At 43.0% G+C, this 23,037-nt stretch overlaps 1 protein-coding gene across 4 annotated transcripts in view; it reads right to left on the minus strand.

The window, feature by feature from the left end:
* col15a1a (collagen, type XV, alpha 1a) overlaps positions 1–23,037 on the minus strand; it is a 94,189-nt gene that overhangs the window by 32,189 nt on the left and 38,963 nt on the right. For all 4 annotated transcript variants that reach the window (XM_083544701.1, XM_083544700.1, XM_083544699.1 and 1 more), the window contains exons 3-11: positions 20,192–20,739; positions 10,426–10,500; positions 7,674–7,763; positions 4,066–4,189; positions 3,561–3,601; positions 3,175–3,378; positions 2,774–2,800; positions 248–310; positions 42–119 (exon numbers count right to left, since the gene is read on the minus strand). In XM_083544701.1, coding sequence (XP_083400827.1) covers positions 42–119; positions 248–310; positions 2,774–2,800; positions 3,175–3,378; positions 3,561–3,601; positions 4,066–4,189; positions 7,674–7,763; positions 10,426–10,500; positions 20,192–20,739 — 1,250 coding nt within the window. The remainder of the gene's footprint in view (positions 1–41; positions 120–247; positions 311–2,773; positions 2,801–3,174; positions 3,379–3,560; positions 3,602–4,065; positions 4,190–7,673; positions 7,764–10,425; positions 10,501–20,191; positions 20,740–23,037) is intronic.

Genomic DNA, 23,037 nt, shown 5'->3' on the forward strand with positions numbered 1-23,037 from the left:
AATGACTGATACCTGTACAGGCTTAAAAAGTGTGCACTTACAACATATCGAGGTGCCCCTGATCGTCCTGGTGGTCCCGGTGGCCCAGGTATTCCAGGCAGACCAATTCCAGCATCACCCTAAAAAAACATAAGCTTTCAGTGGATATGGATTTTCTCATCTTTAGTGGTATAAAACATTCATTACACAAAATGATAATCAAAAGAAAATCACTATCAAACCTAAACCATGGTTCGAGTATTTATACCTTTTCTCCTTTTATTCCTGGGTCACCAGGTATACCTGGAAAACCTGGAACTCCAGTTTCTCCCTGCAGAAACAACCAAAAAGAAACATCTATAAAGGTAAAAAAAAATTATTAAAAGAAAAAACACACACATGGACCACAAAAGCAGGTGAAACACCTGGAGTCCGTCTAATAAGGCACACAGGTATAAAGAATGGTTCTGCTATTTTTCTTTAATTAAACCAAGAGATAGCTCAAAAGCTCAGGGTGCACAGGTTTCACGTTTCTTTTTCGGTTTGATGCTACTGTAAGTCATTCTACTCCTTAATCAATGGGCCATGCCAAGCAATTAATGTGGCTGCACATTCCATGGAATTGAAACTTTTTTTTTTTTTCTTTTTTGGACACATGTGAGACACTGGGAAGTCTAAGTTTGTGTGAGTAGTTTCATTAACTTAAACCCCTCCAAAAAATGTCAACAATATCCTCAAATCTACTTTACTAACAATATATATATAAAACACACACACACACACACACACACACACACACACACACACACACACACACACACACACACACACACATATATATATATATATATATATATATATATATATATATATATATACTGTATATAATATATAAGGAATTCTCATTCACTGTTACAGTAACTCCACTAACTAATTTAGTAGCTGTTAAAGTTGACCTAAAGTTAAACAAATCAGGACCAAAAACCTACTGCAGGAACACTATACCCAAAGTAGGAATACACCCTGAATAATATGATCACTCAACAATCCACCTAATTGGGAGGTGGAAGGAAACCTAACACTGAACCAAAAACTGTGAGGCAGCAACAGAGAGGAAAATAAGTATTTGAACACCCTGCTATTTTGCAAGTTCTCCCACTTAGAAATCATGGAGGGGTCTGAAATTGTCATCGTAGGTGCATTTCGACTGTGAGAGACATAATCTAAAAAAAAATCCAGAAATCACAATATATGATTTTTAAACTATTTATTTGTATGATACAGCTGCAAATAAGTATTTGAACACCTGTCTATCAGCTAGAATTCTGACCCTCAAAGACCTGTTAGTCTGCCTTTAAAATGTCCACCTCCACTACATTTATTATCCTAAATTAGATGCACCTGTTTGAGGTCGTTAGCTGCATAAAGACACCTGTCCACCCCATACAATCAGTAAGAATCCAACTACTAACATGGCCAAGACCAAAGAGCTGTCCAAAGACACTAGAGACAAAATTGTACACCTCCACAAGGCTGGAAAGGGCTACGGGGAAATTGCCAAGCAGCTTGGTGAAAAAAGGTCCACTGTTGGAGCAATCATTAGAAAATGGAAGAAGCTAAACATGACTGTCAATCTCCCTCGGACTGGGGCTCCATGCAAGATCTCACCTCGTGGGGTCTCAATGATCCTAAGGAAGGTGAGAAATCAGCCCAGAACTACACGGGAGGAGCTGGTCAATGACCTGAAAAGAGCTGGGTCCACTGTTTCCAAGGTTACTGTTGGTAATACACTAAGACGTCATGGTTTGAAATCATGCATGGCACGGTAGTTTCCCCTGCTTAAACCAGCACATGTCCAGGCACGTCTTAAGTTTGCCAATGACCATTTGGATGATCCAGTGGAGTCATGGGAGAAAGTCATGTGGTCAGATGAGACCAAAATACAACTTTTGGGTTATAATTCCACTAAACGTGTTTGGAGGAAGAAGAATGATGAGTACCATCCCAAGAACACCATCCCTACTGTGAAGCATGGGGGTGGTAGCATCATGCTTTGGGGGTGTTTTTCTGCACATGGGACAGGGCGACTGCACTGTATTAAGGAGAGGATGACCGGGGCCATGTATTGCGAGATTTTGGGGAACAACCTCCTTCCCTCAGTTAGAGTATTGAAGATGGGTCAAGGCTGGGTCTTCCAACATGACAATGACCCGAAGCACACAGCCAGGATAACCAAGGAGTGGCTCTGTAAGAAGCATATCAAGGTTCTGACGTGGCCTAGCCAGTCTCCAGACCTAAACCCAATGGAGAATCTTTGGAGGGAGCTCAAACTCCGTGTTTCTCAGCGACAGGCCAGAAACCTGACTGATCTAGAGAAGATCTGTGTGGAGGAGTGGGCCAAAATCCCTCCTGCAGTGTGTGCAAACCTGGTGAAAAACTACAGGAAACGTTTGACCTCTGTAATTGCTGTAATTGCAAACAAAGGCTACTGTACCAAATATTAACCTTGACTTTCTCAGGTGTTTAAATACTTATTTGCAGCTGTATCATACAAATAAATAGTTTAAAAAATCATACATTGTGATTTCTGGATTTTTTTTTTAGATTATGTCTCTCACAGTGGACATGCACCTACGATGACAATTTCAGACCCCTCCATGATTTCTAAGTGGGAGAACTTGCAAAATAGCAGGGTGTTCAAATACTTATTTTCCTCACTGTATCTCATCTTACTGTATCTCATAAATTTTAATCTGAAACACAAGTCAGGAATAAAGGACTAGATTGTACTTACTGATTTTCCATCTTCTCCACGACTACCCTGCAAAATAAGAAACATATATTTAAAACTTTAAATTCAGTAGATGAACAGATTCATATGGCTACAATAATTCCATCGGTTAGACCATGAAAATACAGAGCTATAATACATATGGCCATTCTTATCATTTTGCCCTCCCTGAAAGAATCAAACTGATATTGCAGTTCTGTCACTGCACATATAATTGGTGCAATATAAAATATAAATGTCTATTGTAATATTTAGCTGTTACTATTATTAGCCATGCAAACTATCAGCTAATAACAGTCAGTCCACATTTCACTCTAATGAAGATCTTCATATTAGTGATTATGTTTTTCTTTCAAGGTTTCTTAAGCCCAGATACTGCGATGAAAACATATGGTTGCACTTACAGGAAGGCCGTCCTTCCCTGGTGCACCCGTGGGTCCTGGTGGTCCTGGAGGGCCACGAGCCCCTGGTTGTCCTACCCAAGATGAGATGTCTCCTTTAGGACCTGATGAGCTTGATGTGCCTGGGGGTCCTGGGAGGCCAGGAGGTCCAGCAGGTCCACGGTCTCCTTTCTCTCCTTTATGTACTGGCATTGTCAGCGGATAATCCTAAAGCAAGACCCAATAACAAAATAAGTATTTGAAATCTAATATTCTATAAACTGCATTACTAAGTCAAAATAACATATCACCATGTGATGTTTAATGTGCTCCAAATAAATTAATGATGAATGTTAAATGAAATTATATGCAAATGCATATGATTTATAATAATAGAATACTTTTCTTACATCTCCTTTGTTATATACAGCTTTTTCTGTCCTGCTTGGCTCTGTGCACACACATAGAAAAAATATTCCAATAGTTATTTACTCATAATGAAGGGAAATCAATGTTAAAGAAACTAAGCAAAATAATTGTTGCTTTTTCATGCATACCAAAAATCATACACATATATTGAATATAAAAGGTGAAACACATTTGAAATTTACAATAGAGTTCGCCAAAATGCAATAATCTATATAATGAAAATCTCATAAGGATATTGCACATGCTCAAATTAACATTTAAGTTAATACATTTTTGCATTTGAGCAAAATTTGGAAAATAGAACCATAAAACTAGGACCTGAAAATGTATCTAGGAAAACTAAAATTTAAAATCTTATTAAACATTAGGATATCATTAACTTAATAGGAGCTGATCACAGGCCACTATGCACTGATCACTTTATGTTTAAAAATAAATAAATAAATAAATAAATAAATAAATAAATAAATAAATAAATAAACTCACCTCCATCAATAGGCACCACATCCTGACCTGAGGACTCTTCCTCCAAATCTTCATCATCAAATGGTCCTTCAGAAGATGCTTCAGTAGGGGGCGCTCTGACAGGAAGTGTCTGATCTTCATCAGGCTGGAAGAAAGGAACCAATTTAATACATATTTTATCTTTAAAAAATTTAGGAAGCGATAATAATATAATCTCTAAAAGCTACTATAAAATGTACTAAAACTAATTACACTGTTGCAGAAATATGACTTACAGTTAACATGTGTAATGTATTTTGAAGGATTTACAGCTGAATAAAGAATAATACAAAGAATAGCAGGACTCTTGAGATTTGTGTGTGTGTGTGTGTGTGTGTGTGTGTGTGTGTGTGTGTGTGTGTGTGTGTGTGTGTGTGTGTGTGTGTGTGTGTGTGTGTGTGTGTGTGTGTTTGTGCATGCATCTCTGTGGTAGGTCGAGTTGCCATCTAAGCGTTTGTAGTATTAATTTCACAGGGACTGACTCTAATAGAGAATCATCTGGTCTAGTAAAATTCAATTTCTATCAAAATGTTTAGGCTTACACGATTACTTCAAAGCCCTTCACATTGCAATCTTTCAAAAACGCCCTGAGAGAAGGAGCTGATAGTGAGTTAACTTCACACTTTAATCTTAAAAGCAGATAGCTGTGCTAATAAGCATTGCAACAATGTTTGAAAGTCTCAGCAGTTTTATTTACAAAAAGGTCTGTCTTCGTAAATCTTTTACATCAAAAGTGCTGGCACGTTAAGCAGTATTAAAACACATCGTGCTGAAAAAGCAGCCAAGGGAAAACTCTGGAGAGAGAGAGAGAGAGAGAGAGAGAGAGAGAGAGAGAGAGAGAGAGAGAGAGAGAGAGAGAGAGAGAGAGAGAGAGAGAGAGAGAGAGAGAGAGAGAGAGTGTTTGTGTGTGTGTGTGTGTGTGTGTGTGTGTGTGTGTGTGTGTGTGTGTGTGTGTGTGTGGGTGTGTGTGTTTACATTCATGCGACTAATATGAATATAATCTGAATTTGGCTTTTAACAGACAATTAAATATATTCCATTAAAAGAAAGACAGCATTGAATGCAATTTGTAACCAAAAGACTATTAAAACAGTTATTTCTAACTTCACTTTATATTAAAAAAAGTGAAACAACTGCAGATGTGCATAAAGAAAGAGAATTATGCGTTAAAATTACTTCATGTAAACATTTTAATTTATCACCAAAATCTATTCACTTGTGTTGTTTAGTACATTATTGGTCCTGGTGAACAATAGCTGCTAATTCTTAATATAAACTAACACTGCTGGAACAATAATATAAATATTATTTAATAATATACATATTATATATATTTTGTATGGCATATGTGCTTTTTGAACAACTCCTTCCACATTTAGTCCCCATTTACTGTTATAATAACCACTCTTCTGGGAAGATGTTAAACTAGATTTGTGAGTGTAAATTTGAGCTCATTCAGCCATAAGGGTGTGAGTAAAGTCAGGTAGTGATGTAGCTGAGGGCAAGGAGGCCTGGGGTTCAGTCAGCGTTCAAATTCATCCCAAAGTTGTTCAAAAGGTTTGAGATCAGAACTTTGTGGCAGGTCACTCAAGACCTTCCACTCCAAGCCATGTCAACCATATATTCATAAAGGTTGGTTTGTGCACAGGGGCTTTGTAATGTTGGGCACCTCTTTGGGTCTCCAAGTTTGAGTGAAGGGGAAATGTATTGCTACTGCATCCAAAGACATACTATATAACTGCCTCCAACTTTGTAGTAGCAGTTGGGGTAGAAACGCATATGGCGGGAAAAGGTAGGTGTAACAATAATTCCCTTTCTGGAACTCAAGCTGCGTCGGAAAGCTTTGGGAACACGACTGTGTTGTCCATGGTCTGTGTAATGAATCTAATTAGTCAAAATTGAAGACAGGCCGTCACGGGCGGGGTGTCGTCACGACCAGGGAGTATAAAGCGCACCTGGAGAGAAGACTGCTTCAGCTTCTCTTTTGTTCATGAAGCACTCTGCGTGATATTTAATGTTTGTCTGTCTGTTTGTCCAAAAAAAGAAGGCATTTAAGAAAACCAAGCACACGTTTTGGCCGTGTGCTTCTCCCTGTCCTCGCTTGTGATACACACAGTGCATGTGTGGCTTGTTTGGAGCGGAGCAAATAACGCCGTTGATTCGGTAGTCAACAGAGTCCAGGAGTCCAAGAGACAATCAGCGGCATTCCAACGGTATCTCCCACACCGCTCTCAGTTTGGCGGGCGCAGCCCCAACCCCAACCCAGCACTTTGTAATGCCAAGTGCATAGACAGAGCGCCGAGCCGCGCTCTCCCCCTGTGCGGGATCCCGCGTGGCGCCCTGGGTCAAAAACCTGTGAGGTGACAGATCGGAGAACTGTCATCTTTAGGAAAAGGGCTTCCAAAAAGTTCCTGACCTGACCTGTGGAGTGTTGACCGGGGGGAGTGTAGCACTGCTTTTCTCGGTGCCCGTTTCCTTCCAGCCCCTTTAGTTACCTGGTTTGTTAACCCTGCCACGAAATGTGCTTTAGGGCACGGCCAGCTGATACTGATACTGAGCTTTCTCCCTCGGTTCTGCCCGGCATGGTTGTGGACAAGTAGGTCTCATTTGCAGAGCACTGCCCTGGTTCTGGACAGACCGGAGGTCAGTCTCGAGAGACTAATATCCTTTAGGGAAAACCTGGCAGCCTGGAGGGCTTTGCCAGACATGTCCCTGTGGGTCTTGCGTGCTGTAGAGAGAGGCTACACGGTTCAATGGGCTCTCTCTCACTCTGGTGAGAAGCAAGCAGGCTCTGGTACTGGAACTAGAAGTAAACACTCTCCTGAGGAAGGAGGCTATTGAGGGGGTCCGGGTTCTACAGCCTACAGGTTCTACTTCATAGTTCCCAAAAAGGGTGTGTACTTTCATGTACCCATTCTTTCTTCCTACAGGAAGTTTCAGAGTTTTGCTTTTGGGGTCAAAGCATTCCAATATCGGGTTTTTCCATTCGGCCTTGTCCTGTCACCCCACACCTTCACATAGGCTGAGGCCTCCGGTGCATCCCAGATTGGGACCCCCCTGGTTGGGACCTGGCCGTAGTGTTGGAGGCTCTATCTGAGCCAGCGTTCGAGCCTTTGGCCGAGACTTCGTAGAGGCACTTGTCCATCAAGACCCCTTTCTTGCTGGTCATCTGCTCTCTAAGAAGAGTAGGTGATTTACAGGCCCACTCTGTGGCCTCCTCTTTCCTGGCGTTTACTCCAGGAATGAACAGTGCCTTCCTGCACTATAGAGCGGGTTACGTCTCCAAGGTGCCCTCGGTCGTCCCATGACCTGTCAGGCTCCAGGCATTCAACCCGCCTCCACAGCCGTCTTCAAACTTCAGCAAGTCTTCAATTTTGTCTGATTAGACTCATTACTCAGACCATGGATAACGCAGTCGTGTTCCCAAAGCGTTCCAACGCAGTGTCTCATTCCCTCAGGGAACTAGGGTTACATACGTAACCTAGAGACGTTTTGTTCATATAGTCTGTGTGTGTGTGTGTGTGTGTGTGTGTGTGTGTGTGTGTGTGTGTGTGTGTGTGTGTGTGTGTGTGTCTGTAGCTTTTTAGTACAGGGTATTCTCTCTCCTCATGGACTTTCTTCACTTCATCTGGGGTCTCTGTGTCATCATATTCATCATCGCCACTGCCATACCCAGATGCCTGCAACAGTAAACAAATAAACACACACACACAAACCTTAACATCACCTCATTTATAATATTTGTATCTAATCACTTAATGTTTATCTTCAGTGGGTGTGTTTCCCTGGTTAGAATTAAAATGTGTAGGAAGCATATTTTAAGAGTACTTTGGAAAGTAAAACCATCTAAACACACAATCGGACACTCATTCAACTAGTGGTGATTTAGAGTCTTCTTTTTCTTTTGACTGCTCCCATTAGGGGTCGCCACAGTGGATCATCCGTCTCTATAGGGGGGATTTAGAGTAGTATCTTTAAATTATTTCCCTGATTCTGCAGGACACATTTATTAAATCAGACTCTTGAGAGGTTCTCCAGTTTAAGCCTCAATAAAAATTGTTAAGGATTCTAAATAAATGCACTAACAAAAAAGATTATTAGAAAATTAAGCTATTATAGATGGCTATCTGTTTTTTTTCCTTTCAATAAAATTTTATTACATTTTATTTGTAGAGTGCTTTTAGCAATGAACACTGTCCCAAATCAGCTTTACAGAAATACATAACATTTTTTAATAAACATCCATTTATATATAAGTTTATCCTAATGAGTAAACCAGTGGCTACAGTGCAGAAGTAAAACTGTCTAAGATTGTATGAGGAAAAAACCTTGAGAGAAGCCAGATTTAAAGATCTTCAGATCCTCATCTGGGTGACATCAAATGTTCAGTCATTGCTGTTCCATCATCGTTATTAACTGTTCACTAATAACCATTTAAGTACAAAAATGTTCATGGCAATTGTAGCCCCAAGCAATTGTTAAATGTTTGCACTATTGGTAATTTTGTGTTATTCTTGTGTCCTGTCCAAATCATGTCAGAAGTTACTTTGACGGGTTTTTACATTGTGTAGTAGTGTTTTCTGTATAACTATAAACTCTTGAATATTGACTTAGAACATTTTGAGACTAAAACATGAGGAAGTTTTTCTAAGAGTGTAACTATATGACACATGCATGTGTGTTACTTATGACATGCACCATATAAACATAAATAGCAGAATGTGTTCATATATCCAAAAACAAACCAAAAATGTTTTGATCAGCAAAATCTGTTGCATATTTAACCATGCAACATGGTTTAGTCAATTTCATATGCATTAGCAAAATTTTCCAAAATACTATTTATTTTTTTACAGTTTTTCTCAGCCTCCTTTATTTAGTAACTTGTGCACATAAACATTTCTTGTTGCTTTGATCAAATTGTAAATTGTGATTAATTGTTTTCTGTATCCTACATAATCAGTTGTTTGTTATGTTTATCAAAATATATTATACTATTTTCAGCCTTAAAACATCTCAGCATCAGTTCATTGTATAAGTCATTGAATGCAAAATTTGTAAACCAGTTGTCATCATCTGTCATCTAAAATTTTTATTGAACTTTTTTTGTTAAATGTTTATTGGGTTGATGAATTGTGCAGATGAATCTTGAATTTAAATGATGACTAATGAAGGCGAGTGAACGACATCGGATCAACCAATGATCAACTAGTTCTCTAGGTCAAAGGTGAATCTTGTGAACCTTCATTTGGCAACAGAACAAAACACAGGATTACAATTTCTGAAAACGGATGAACAACCAAGAAATGAATAAACACTATTACAGTACAGTAAAAGTATAAATCCTGTCCGGTCTCTTGCATTAAATATACATCAAATATGCAAATGAATTTGTTCTGTTGAATTTCATAGATCCCAAACAGAAGAAATTCAACTTTGTGCATTTTCAATCACTGTAATCCAAACCATAGTTTATATCAATAAATCCCGAAATTGTGCTGAAACATGACTTAACATTTTGACGATATTGTTTGTGAAAATTGCATAAGGACTTTTCATTCTGATGGGAAGCTTCTTGACTTGACTTGAATGACATGTTCATTGACACAAATACTTACTTTTAAGAGATAAACTAAGTATTTTGAGAAAAGTACAGGTTTTTTCAACACATTGTTTTGAGAATGCACTTACTGGTTTGCAAATATTAAAAATGATTCGAGAAATGCTCCAAAACAATTGAGAAAAACTGTAATATAACAAGCCTGCTGCGACCATACACAGAGTTTACCACTAGAGGGGGTTTTTAGTCCTGCTGTTGGAAATACCTCTGTTCACAAACTATAACACTTCACTCCCTGCTGTAAGTTCACTCATGAGCTAATAATCAGTCATATAAGAAAATATCAAACATGACTCACCATGTTATTAATAAAAGTAATAAATAAACAATTCGTAGTCCTTAGTTTCCTAGCCTTTTTCTGATCATTGTTCATGCAAGATTCACTGGTCTCAATCATTTACTGGCTTACAAATGTCTTCTGGTTTTAATCTCTGACTACAACCAAATGCATACACAAGTCTGGTAAAATATTAAAAACTAATTATCAACAAGTATTATGTCATCGCCCCTATCCCCCTTTTTGCCAACACAGCTTTCATAAATACAATTTTTAAAATCTGTTTTACTCAATTTTTTACTTTAAAGGTTTTATTAAAAAAAAGGGTTTAATACATAAGTGCATCTAGGTTTTATAACAGCAATTTAAACCCCGAGGGCAAAACAAAAAAATATAGTCCATGTAAGAGAAGAGAACACAAACAAGAGTTTTGGACAGTACTCACATAGGGGTCATCCTCCTCACACTGCTCATCCGGTGCCCTGAGATCCGGAGTCAGCACCAACTGCTGGATGGATCCCTGCAAAGATAGACAGAGATAGGAAGAAAATAATTAAAATGTTGGCAATTTATTTTTATTAAAAAAAAAATATATAGGCACAAACATTTTCTATCAAACACAATAACACAATAACATGAATGCAATGGCCAATCTATAAGAAATATTTATGCATCTGTTTATTCAAGCTATTACACACAACAATCTCTTAATTTTACACAGAAAGGTGTGATTTGATGGAAATCCATCACAACAATAAAAAATGCAAAAAAAAAAAATCCCATATAAAAACATTCCCAGATAAAATCCCACATAAAAACATTCAGAAATATTCAGAAAGCAGCTGGTTGGTGCGAGAGCTCAGAGAAGAATTAACAACTCTATACAAACATGCTGAACAGAAAGGCATCTCAGAATAAACAACATATCAAACAATGAGGCAAATGGGCTACAATGGGTGAAAAGACTGCATTGGGGTTTGTCTCCAAGAACAGGAATCCGATGCTACAATAAACACAAAGAAAAGCCCAGGAAATAAACCCTTCTTTCTTTTTCTGTCGTTGTCTTTCTTCGTTTACCCACGAGATGTCGCCAGTGTGTGCTATTACGATTCCCTGACTACTGGTTTCAACCACCCCTAGTATATAAGTTCCTGTCTCGTCTCAGTTTTGTGTTTGGACTTTTTGTCCAGCTAGCCCCTTGTGTTTCTCGTTCTTCTTTTGCCTGTTAAACACTGCTAGAGATCCCATCGCCCACATAATCAACCCTAGTTTTAGCCTAGGTCCTGACATTCTTCAGTGTCAGTGAGCTAATTATATACAGTAACTGCATAAATGTAAAGGTGTACAAGTATTCCTAATAAAGTGGTAGTCAAATGTGTATATATAAACTCACTCAAAAACTCATCAAATTAATTTAAGACTCACTATGCACCAACAACTTTAGCAATAAAATGACTATGTAACATTCCTAAACATACAGCATTTTAATGCTCTCTTAGGCCTTTCTGACAGTGTTAAAATTTTTATAAAGTTTTTCTAAGTGCAACAATGAAAAAAAAAAGCAGAGCTGAAAGATTATGTATACAGCAGAGAATCAACACCTGTTTTCCATTCCCTAAGCTTTTTAATAACTTGGAGCAACAGACAGTACTAGTGTGTGTGTGTGTGTGTGTGTGTGTGTGTGTGTGTGTGTGTGTGTGTGTGAGAGAGAGAGAGAGAGAGAGAGAGAGAGAGAGAGAGAGAAAGAGAGAGAGAGAGAGAGAGAGAGAGAGAGAGAGAGAGAGAGAGACAGTAAACAAAAAAATCAACTCCATATGTCATATCAGTAAACAGGTTTCAGAAATCAACAGAAAAACAGTAATTTTGTTCTTTTATTGCTTTTCAGCATTACCATCATTTGACTTATAAGAAGTGTGGAGAAAGCTGGAACAGAATCAGGTGTGAATAATGCTACAGATGGTCTCACTTTTTGGAAAAAATAAACTAACTTAAAGGAGTGGTAAAAGACTTTAGGGGATATTTCAGTTCTGCACAATAACAGATTGAAAGTTTATTTAAAAAGGTTTTTGGACTTTCCACTAAAATTTGTAATACAGCTTGCATGTCCATATAAGTTCCCTTTCAGGAACTGGAGGTGCGTCGCAACGCTTTGAGAATGCGACCGCGTTGTCGATACTCTAAATAATGTGTGCTATTAGTCAAAATAGGACTCGGGCCGTCACCAGCGGGGTGACGTCACGACCAGGAAGTATAAAGTGATAGAGTGAAGCTGGTGCCAGCTTCTGTTTGTTCATGAAGCACTCTGTGTGTATTTTATGTTGAATTGTTTGTCAAAAAAAAAATCCTGGGAGCGGAGCACACTAATTCGGTTCCCAAAGGAGCCGGCTGTGAGCACTGCGCTCGCATATCAATGCAATCGCTCCACTTCCGAGCGGCACTCTCAGAGGAGCTTGCGGGTTCTGGTCCCGCTCTCGCTGATGCTCTCGCTGATGCTCTCGCTGATGCTCTCGCTGATGCTCTCACTGATGCTCTCGCTGATGCTGCTCTTTCTCTGAAGGGGGGACTGGACGAGTGCTAGACGAGTGCTTTTTGACACCGGTGTCCCAACCTCCATGTCAGGGTCTCCCGTTCTTTTCCGACCTGCACACTGCGGTGTCCAGGTCATGAGCAAAGCCATTTTTGGCCCGCCCCTTCAGCCCCAGTTTGACATTGTACTCACACATCATAGGGCAGAAAATAAATTTTTATGGAGCGATGCCACAGGTTAAAAAAATGCAAGCTATCTCTCCCCCAGGATCGCCTCCTCCCTCATGACCCCGACGTTACCTCTACAGAGAGGCAAATCTGGCTCATCCTCTCGGAAATGTCCAACAGGGATAGGGCCGTGCTGTTGGATGTTCCCTTCATGTCTTCTGGCTTCTTTAATGATTCCATTAACGCAGTGGTCAAGAGGAGAGCAAAAAGCAAGGGCCAGCGTTCCAGAGGTACCTCCCACGCCACTCTCATGGGGCTGCTCGGTGGGCGCAGCCCCAACCTCAACCCAGCACCTACCATCTAAAGGTACAAAAACGAAGTGTCATGTCTCGCACTCCCTATCAGGGATAATGCGCGGCGCTCTGCGTGGAAGCACATAGAAGTGACAGTCTGAGGACCGTCATCTTCAATAAGAAGCCTTTAAAAAAGTCCTGACATAGGACGTTCTGGGGATCTGGCCATGAAGGGGCATGTTGCACCGCAGTATCCAGTGCCTTCCCTGTCCTGGCCCCCTCAGGGACCTGGTCCGTTAGCCCTGCCATGAAATGTGCTTAAGGGCATGGCCAGCTCCAGCGAGCATCCTCCTCAATCTCCACCCGGTTTTGTAATGGTCCAGGAGAATTTTCCGCTTCCTTCAAGGCTCAGAAAACCGTATCAGGGCACTGCCCCGGCTCAAGGCACACCAGAGGTCAGTCTCGAGAGACTGATGCCATTAGGAGACTACCTGGCAGCCTGAGAAACTCTGCCAGACGTGTCTCAGTGGGACCTGCGCAAAATAGAACCAGGCTATTCGATTAAATTCTGGAATTCTTCCCACTCTGGTGGGAACCAAGCAGGCTCTGGTCATGGAAAAAGAAGTTGCACATCAATTGCCTAGAGATGCTGGCCATGCTTCTAGCATTAAAGCATTTCTCCCGAACTTTAAAAATCACCATATGCTTGGTCAACACCTCAGTGGTTTTATATACTAACCCTTGAATGAGGCCTGCACTTGTGCCCCCTGTACAGGCCGGCACACCAGCTCCTCCTTATGGGCCATTTTAGTAAGAGCAGCTTACATCCCAGGACGGTTGAACGAAGCAGCAGACACCCTGTTGGGGCAGGGGTTGAGACCCGGGAAAAGGTGGAGCATATTTGAGAAAAATTCAGCAAAGCCCACGTGGATTTGTTCACATCTCAAGCGATGGCGCACTGTCCCCTCTGGTTCTCCCTTACCACTCCATCCCCACCCCATGGCTCAGGCATGGCAGAGGCTGCCTCAGAATGCTTTCCCCCCCATTGCGCTGCTCACGGGAGTTTGCCGGGACGGAGTCTGTCTTCTCCTGGTGGCTCCAAGGTGGCCAAGAAAACCATGGTCTTCAAGCCCCTGCCCAAAGCATCTTGGGGTACAAGGTGTGTGCTCAGGAAAGGAACTGTGGGACAGATTGCATCCTCACTGCCTCATTCATTCATTCTTGTCCATTCAGTATTTACAAATTTGAGATGTACACACTGTGACCAGTAGAGAGCCAGACCACACACATCGGTTACATCTGTGTGATTTTTTGCAGCCTTAGCTTTTTCTAATAAAACAAATTTCTAAGTAAAGCAGTACCAGGACAAAAGAAAGAATCTGAAACTGAGAAGAAACATCAACAACATTGTATTATAATCAGGAAATTATTTAATAACTAAGACACTAAGTGTACAGAAACTGCACTTTTAAAGCTGGGCCGGCTACAAAACATATGCGCTGTCAAGACGAGTGCATACGTGTGTTGACTGTGATGAGCTGCATATAAATGTCTGCTTTTAAGCAGGAATGCAAACGTACTTATAAAGAACATATTCACTTTTAATCACCACATTATCTGTGTAAAGCTGCTTTGAGACAATGTTCATTGTTAAAAGTGCTATACAAATAAAAATGAATTTAAAATGAATTTAATTGAATGTGACTGCAAATGCAAGTGGATATGTAAATTATCCAGTTTGAGAGAGGAAGAGGAAAATATCACCCATTTAAAAAAAACATCCATTAAATACCTCTCCTTGAACTGCCACCTTAACGTGGTGGAGGGGTTTGAGTACTCGAATGACCCTAGGAGCTATGTTGTCCGGGGCTATATGCCCCTGGTAGGGTCTCCCAAGGCAAACAGGTCCTGGGCGACGGGTCAGACTAAGAGCGGTTCAAAACCCCTTATGAGAGATATTACATCAGGGACCGTGACGTCGCCCGGTATGGCGCAGCCGGGGCCCCACCCTGGAGCCAGGCCCGGGGTTGGGGCTCGTATGCGAGCGCCTGGTGGCCGGGCCTTCCCCCACAGGGTCCGGCCGGGCTCAGCCCGAAGGAGCGACGTGGGGCCGCCTTCCAGTGGGCTCACCACCTGCAGGAGGGACCGTAAGGGGCCGGTGCTAAGAGGATCGGGCAGCAGTCGAAGGTGGAGGCCTCGACAACCCGATCCCTGGACACGGAAGCTAGCTCTAGGGACGTGGAATGTCACCTCGCTGGCGGGGAAGGAGCCTGAGATTGTGCGTGAGGTTGAGAGGTTCCGACTAGAGATAGTCGGGATCACCTCTACGCACGGCCTGGGCTCTGGAACCACACTCCTCGAGAGAGGATGGACTCTTTACAACTCTGGAGCTGCCCATGGTGAAAGGCGTCGGGCTGGTGTGGGTTTGCTTATAGCCCCCCAGCTCAGCCGCCATGTGTTGGAGTTTACCCCGGTGAACGAGAGGGTCGTTTCCCTGCGCCTACGGGTCGGGGATAGGTCTCTCACTGTCGTGTGTGCCTACGGGCCAAACGGCAGTATAGAGTACCCGGCCTTCTTGGGGTCTCTGGGAGGGGTGCTGGACAGTGCTCCGACTGGGGACTCCGTCGTTCTACTAGGAGACTTCAATGCACACGTGGGCAGCGACAGTGACACCTGGAGGGGCGTGATTGGGAGGAACGGCCCCCCTGATCTGAACCCGAGCGGTGTTCAGTTATTGGACTTCTGTGCTAGTTACAGTTTGTCCATAACGAACACCATGTTCAAGCATAAGGGTGTCCATCAGTACACGTGGCACCAGGACACCCTAGGCCGCAGGTCGATGATCGACTTTGTGGTCGTTTCATCTGACCTGCGGCCGTATGTCTTGGACACTCGGGTAAAGAGAGGGGCGGAGCTGTCAACTGATCACCACCTGGTGGTGAGTTGGATCCGATGGCGGGGGAGGAAGCTGGACAGACTCGGCAGACCCAAGCGTACTGTGAGGGTCTGCTGGGAACGTTTGGCCGAGCCTCCTGTCAGAGAGATCTTCAACTCCCACCTCCGGCAGAGCTTTGACCAGATCCCGAGGGAGGCCGGAGATATTGAGTCCGAGTGGACCATGTTCTCCACCTCCATTGTCGAAGCGGCCGCTCGGAGCTGTGGCAGTAAGGTCTCCGGTGCCTGTCGAGGCGGCAATCCCCGAACCCGGTGGTGGAAACCGGAAGTAAGGGATGCCGTCAAGCTGAAGAAGGAGTCCTACCTGGCCTGGTTGGCTTGTGGGACTCCTGAGGCAGCTGACGGGTACCGGCAGGCCAAGCGAACTGCAGCCCGGGTGGTTATCGAGGCAAAAACTCGGGCCTGGGAGAAGCTCGGTGAGGCCATGGAGAAGGACTATCGGCTGGCCTCGAAGAGATTCTGGCAAACCGTCCGGCGCCTCAGGAGGGGAAAGCAGTGCCCCACCAATGCTGTTTACAGTAGAGGTGGGGAGCTGTTGACCTCAACTGGGGATGTCGTTGGACGGTGGAAGGAATACTTCGAGGATCTCCTCAATCCCGCCGTCACGTCTTCCATTGAGGAAGCAGAGGCTGAGGGCTCAGAGGCGGACTCGTCCATCACCCAAGCTGAAGTCACCGAGGTAGTAAAGAAACTCCTCGGTGGCAGGGCACCGGGGGTGGATGAGATCCGCCCTGAGTACCTCAAGTCTCTGGATGTTGTGGGGCTGTCTTGGCTGACACGCCTCTGCAGCATCGCGTGGCGGTCGGGGACAGTGCCTCTGGAATGGCAGACCGGGGTGGTGGTCCCTCTTTTTAAGAAGGGGGACCGGAGGGTGTGTTCCAACTATAGGGGGATCACACTTCTCAGCCTACCTGGGAAAGTCTATGCCAGGGTACTGGAGAGGAGAATACGGCCGATAGTAGAACCTCGGATTCAGGAGGAACAATGTGGTTTTCGTCCAGGCCGTGGAACACTGGACCAGCTCTATACCCTCTACAGGGTGCTGGAGGGTTCATGGGAGTTTGCCCAACCAGTCCACATGTGCTTTGTGGATTTGGAAAAGGCATTCGACTGTGTCCCTCGCGGCGGCCTGTGGAGGGTGCTCCGGGAGTATGGGGTCGGGGGCCCTTTACTAAGGGCTGTCCGGTCCCTGTATGACCGAAGCAGGAGCTTGGTTCGCATTGCCGGCAGTAAGTCAGACTTGTTCCCGGTGCATGTTGGACTCCGGCAGGGCTGCCCTTTGTCACCGGTTCTGTTCATAATTTTTATGGACAGAATTTCTAGGCGCAGCCAGGGGTCGGAGGGTGTCCGGTTTGGTGACGACACGATTTCGTCTTTGCTCTTTGCAGATGATGTTGTCGTGTTGGCTTCATCAGACCAGGACCTTCAGCATGCACTGGGACGGTTTGCAGCCGAGTGTGAAGCGGCTGGGATGAGAATCAGCACCTCCAAATCCGAGGCCATGGTCCTCAGTCGGAAAAGGGTGGCTTGCCCACTTCAGGTTGGTGGGGAGTTCCTGCCGCAAGTGGAGGAGTTTAAGTATCTTGGGGTTTTGTTCACGAGTGAGGGAAGGGTGGAACGGGAGATTGACAGACGGATCGGTGCAGCTTCTGCAGTAATGCGGTCGATGTACCGGTCTGTCGTGGTGAAGAAGGAGCTGAGCCGCAAGGCGAAACTTTCGATTTACCGGTCAATCTACGTTCCTACTCTCACCTATGGTCATGAGCTCTGGGTCATGACCGAAAGGACAAGATCCCGGATACAGGCGGCCGAAATGTGCTTCCTCCGCAGGGTGGCTGGGCGATCCCTTAGAGATAGGGTGAGAAGCTTAGTCACTCGGGAGGAGCTCGGAGTAGATCCGCTGCTCCTCCACATCGAGAGGGGTCAGCTGAGGTGGCTCGGGCATCTGTTCCGGATGCCTCCTGGACGCCTTCCTGGGAAGGTGTTCCGGGCGCGTCCCACTGGGAGGAGACCCCGGGGAAGACCTAGGACACGCTGGAGAGACTATGTCTCCCGGCTGGCCTGGGAACGCCTTGGTGTCCCCCCGGAAGAGCTGGAAGAAGTGTCTAGGGAGAGGGAAGTCTGGGCATCTTTGCTTAGACTGCTGCCCCCGCGACCCGGCATCGGATAAGCGGGAGAAGATGGATGGATGGATGGATCCATTAAATAATACGACCAAGACTGATCATTGAGAATTATACATTATATTGTTAAAGTCTTTATTTTTCTTAAACCAATACAGGTGAGTTGTTTATGTGGAAAACAGGGTTGCCAGATTGGACTGATTTTCTAAAACAGTCACAGTGTAAAACCTTCCTAAGTCACTGGATATTCATATTGTGCTCAGACTACATATAAACAAAATGATAGCTATCAAAGAAAGATGATTAGTTTCAAGACCTGTGGGATATTTTAAATGATTTCTATACAACTTGGCAACATTGGTAGAACTACACCTCGGCAAAGAAATTTACCATTTACCAATTGTTTTTTTATGCCACAGAGAAGGACCTTGTGTGGTGATTTTAGTCCAAAAACTTGCAAAATTGGTCAATTTAGGAGCTTCATCTCTCTTTCCCTCTATATCCTTTCCTCTGCTCTCTCTAATCTGTTTAAACATTTTTTTAATACAAAGTAGGAACTTAAGCACTGATTTTATCCATGCAAATTGGTCAAATTTAGGAGCTTTACATCTCTTCCCCACCTTCTCTCTTCCCTCTGCTCTCTTATCCATGACGTCTGGCAAACGTTCAGTCACCATAATGTTTGGAAGTCACTCAAACCACGTACTGCCTGCTAGAGCCATTTTTTTTCAATTGCTCCTTCCAGGGCGTTATTTACTTTGTACTGTTCAGCCAATTATAAAGTCACATGAAGACAGTCGCAATATTTTTCTTTCATTGCTTTTTTCATTTGTCATTTTACAACTAACAGACTACTTCAATTGCCAGTATCTACAATATCCTTGTTTTGGAATAAATGTGTTTTACAATTAAATACACTGTGCATTTTTAAGGCCAAGAGCCAAGAGTATTCAGACCAGTTGTCAACATGAGCAGCGGGGCCAACTGACAGGCTGCCATCCATACAGTGAGTCATTCAGAGACGACTTCCAACTTCCAAATCTGCACTCTCCCTCGGCAGTACTGAAATGCTGACATAACATAACGCTGCCACGTTGACAGGCCTGCCATTAGTCTGCTGTGCTATTGCAAGTTCATATACCACATCTGTCAATACTTGATCAATGATACAAATTTTGAGCAAAGTACATGGCTGCCCTAGAGACCCCAAATTTCCACATTAAGATTCAATTTCTTTTTTGGTAAATGTTTATTGTGAATTTAAACATCTCATTAAATGCACATCCTACCACAGAGATAATTTATTCTTTTATTTAGCATATTATAAACACAAACTAATTGCAAACAGGAATCAAATTTGTTAAGAAGCGCAGCAATATTAGGCATTAGTTATATGAATAAACACTAAATATACTGTTAAAAAACAGCCACAAAATATCCAAATGATGCCATCTATTACAGGGAGAGATGGCATACTCTCTCTTGTCAATCGTAGACAATTTGTGAGCTCATACTGTATGAAAGAGCATAGATCACTCTTTCCTCTGACTGTTATGCTGCCCCTAAATATTAAAACTTAAAAACTTATAAGCTTATTTCTTCTATTTATCTGCAACTGTCATAAGATTTGTGCATTAAACATAAGTTTATATAACTTTATAAGGCTATCACTTTTTATAGTGAAAATGTTTCAATATTGCTATAAATATTTATACATTAATAAATAAATGGCATATATTTACCAACTCTAACCTATTTGAAGATACTTTTAAATCGTTGCTTTATATCACATGTAATTACTCAATTTGACCTACTATACGTCAAGACAAAAGGAAGATATGAATCAAAACTTTCATCTGCAAGGTAGTGGAAAAAACCCGTGGCCCACAAAGACGTATCTTCAATAAACACTTAAACAATAACTGCACTGCAATAACTGTTACGTCCTCAGGATCCCAGAATTGTACAGTATTGTAACTACTGTAACACAGCAGAATTTGATGGAAATTACAATATATTGACCAGCACATTAATATAATTAAAAATAAAAGCTGCAATGATTAAATGTACAAACATATGATCACATGCATAAACACACTTACACAAACAGAAAGTAATGAAAAAAAGAATCTAGTTTTGCACTCACCACAAACCTCTGCAGCCTGGTTCCTCCCGCATTCCCCACAAAGATGCCTGAGCTGGGCTCAAATGCAAGACCCTTCTGGCTCCTATGGAAAGCAACCCTGTGGTGTTCCTCGCAATCCATATAGAGCTTCACCTCATCCCCCTGCACTGCCAGAGTGAATCTGGCCCAGTGGCCTGTTAGGTCTCCCATTTTAAAGGAAGCAGCCTCCTGAGTGCGTGCTGTTCCTGGTTCTGTGTAGTACAGAACCACTCTCTGTGAGCCATCCTCCACTGGTGCCAGTGCTACTCCTAAGTGCACTATCTTCTGTAGAGCATCGGTGATGGCAAACAGGACTCCTCCATGGCGAGTGGTGGGTTTAGCAGTAACAATGATAGCAAAGTCATGGAAGAAGGGGTCAGGAATGAAGGATCGTGTAAGGCGGCCTACGTTGGCATCTGGACCAAAGCTGTATGCAGGAAAACCCTCAAATCCAGTAATGAAAGAGACAGATGGAGGAAGAGGAACTCCTATCAGCTCTGTAAGATCCAGCTGGTTACTGGAGCCCCTCTCTGAGGAAAAAACACAACAACATATTTAATTCTTCTTATTATTTTTTCGGCTGCTCCTGTTAGGTGTCACCACAGCAAATCAACCATCTCATACTACTCTGTCCTCAACATCTGCCTCTTTCAAACCAACTACCAGCATATCTTCCTTCACCACATCCATAAACCCCTTTCTGGGTCTTCCTCTTTTCCTCCTTCCTGGCGGCTCCATCCTCAGCATTCTCCAAGCGATACACCTCACATCCCTCCTCTGAACATGTCCAAACCATCTCAATCTCGCCTCCCTCACCTTGTCTCCGAAACGTCCCACATACGCAGTCCCTCTAATTTACTTGTTTCTAATCCTGTACATCCTCATTAATCCTAATAAAAATATTAGCATTTTTTATCTCTACTACCTCCAGCTCCACCTCCTGTCTTTTGGTCAATGCCACTGTCTCTGAACCATACATCAGAGCAGGTCTCACCACAGTTCTATACACGTTCCCTTTCACTCTTGCAGATATCCTTCTATCACAAATCACTCCTGTCACTCTTCTCCACCCACTCCACCCTGCCTGCACTCTTTTCATCAGTTCTCTAACACACACTTCATTACTTTGCACTGTTGACCCCAGGTACCTAAACCTTCTCCACCTCTTCTCCCTGCAAGCGCACCACTCCACTGCCCTCCCTTTGATTCACACACATGTACTTGGTCTTACTCCTACTGACTTTCATTCCCCTTCTCTACAGCGTGTTCCTCCACCTCCCAAGGCTCTTTTCAACCTGCTCGCTACTCTCGCCACGAATCACAATGTCATCCGCAAACATCATAGTCCATGAAGAATCCTATCTGACCTCGTCCATCAACCTGTTGATCACCACTGCAAACAGGAAAGGGCTCAGAGCCGATCCTTTATGCAGTCCTACCTCCACCTTGAACCTGCCTGTTGATCCTAATGCACACTTCACCGCTGTCACACTGTCCTCATACATGTCCTGCACCACCCTCACATACTTCCTTGACACACCTGACTTCCTCATACAATACCACAACTCCTCTCTGTCACCCTGTCGAACGCTTTCTCTAAATCCACAAACACACAATGCAACTCCTTCTCTATACTTCAAAATTACATCAAACTAACTAACTACATCAAAATTCTAAAAGCAAACATTGCCTCCGCAGAGCTCTGCCTCAGCATGAAACCATACTGTTGCTCACAGATGGTCACCTCTTCACTCAGCCTGGCTTCCACTACTCTTTCCCATAACTTCATGATGTGACTGATTAACTTTATTTCCCTGTATTTACTGCAGTTCTGCACATCTCCCTTATATTTAAAAACTGGTACCAGCACACTTCTCGTGCATCCTCTCAACTTCCAGAATCCTGTTAAACAATCTTGTTAAAAACTCCACTGCCATCTCTCCTAAACATCTCCATGCTTTTACTGGTGTGTCATCTGGTCCAACCGACTTTCCACTCTTTATCTTCTTAATCGCTGCTCTCACTTCCTCCTTACTTATCCTATCCACTTCCTGCTCTCTCGTTTTCCTCGTTCATCAGCTGCTCAAAATACTTCCTTCATCTTCTCAACACACTCTCCTCACTGGTCAACACACTTCCATCTACATCCTTTATTGCTCTAACTTGCCGGACATCTAGTTGCCCAATAATTCAGCACCTTCTCACCACCACCGAGCCCCTGTCTGACCTCTTCCCTGAACCTTACACTACAGTCTTCCTCCTTTAGTTTCCACCATCTTATTCTTGTTTCAGTCCTCATTCTTCTCCTATTCTTCTTCACCGCCAAAGCCATCCTACAGACCACCATCCGGGTTAGGGTTAGGGTTATCACCTTACAGTCTTCAAACTATTTCAGGTTGCTACTGAATAAAATGTAGTCCACCTGTGTGCACACCTCCTCTCTTATACGTCACCCTATGCTCCTTCTTCTTCTTAAAATGAGTATTTACCACTGCCATTTTCATTTCATAAAAAAAGCATCTTAAATTTTTTTTTTTTTTTTTCTGGAATAAGAAAATCGATGTTAACTGTGTATGTGTGTATGTATATACATAGCATTATCTGTATTACAAAAAACAACTGCACAGTGGCTGTCTATGTAATGGATGTCTGTTGAGGCAAAATTAATAAGAACCAAATACTCAGCTGTGACTTTGGCCAAACACTCCTACTTATCACTGTCTTTTCCCACATGTGTACAAGGAAACTTTGCAGGTCTCTATAAGTACTGACTTTTGCCACATTAATCTGCTTCTATTTAGGAAAAGACCTTCATAGTCAAGCCATCC

This window comes from Silurus aristotelis, assembly GCF_946808225.1.
Source record: "Silurus aristotelis genome assembly, chromosome: 1".
Lineage (NCBI taxonomy): Eukaryota > Metazoa > Chordata > Actinopteri > Siluriformes > Siluridae > Silurus > Silurus aristotelis.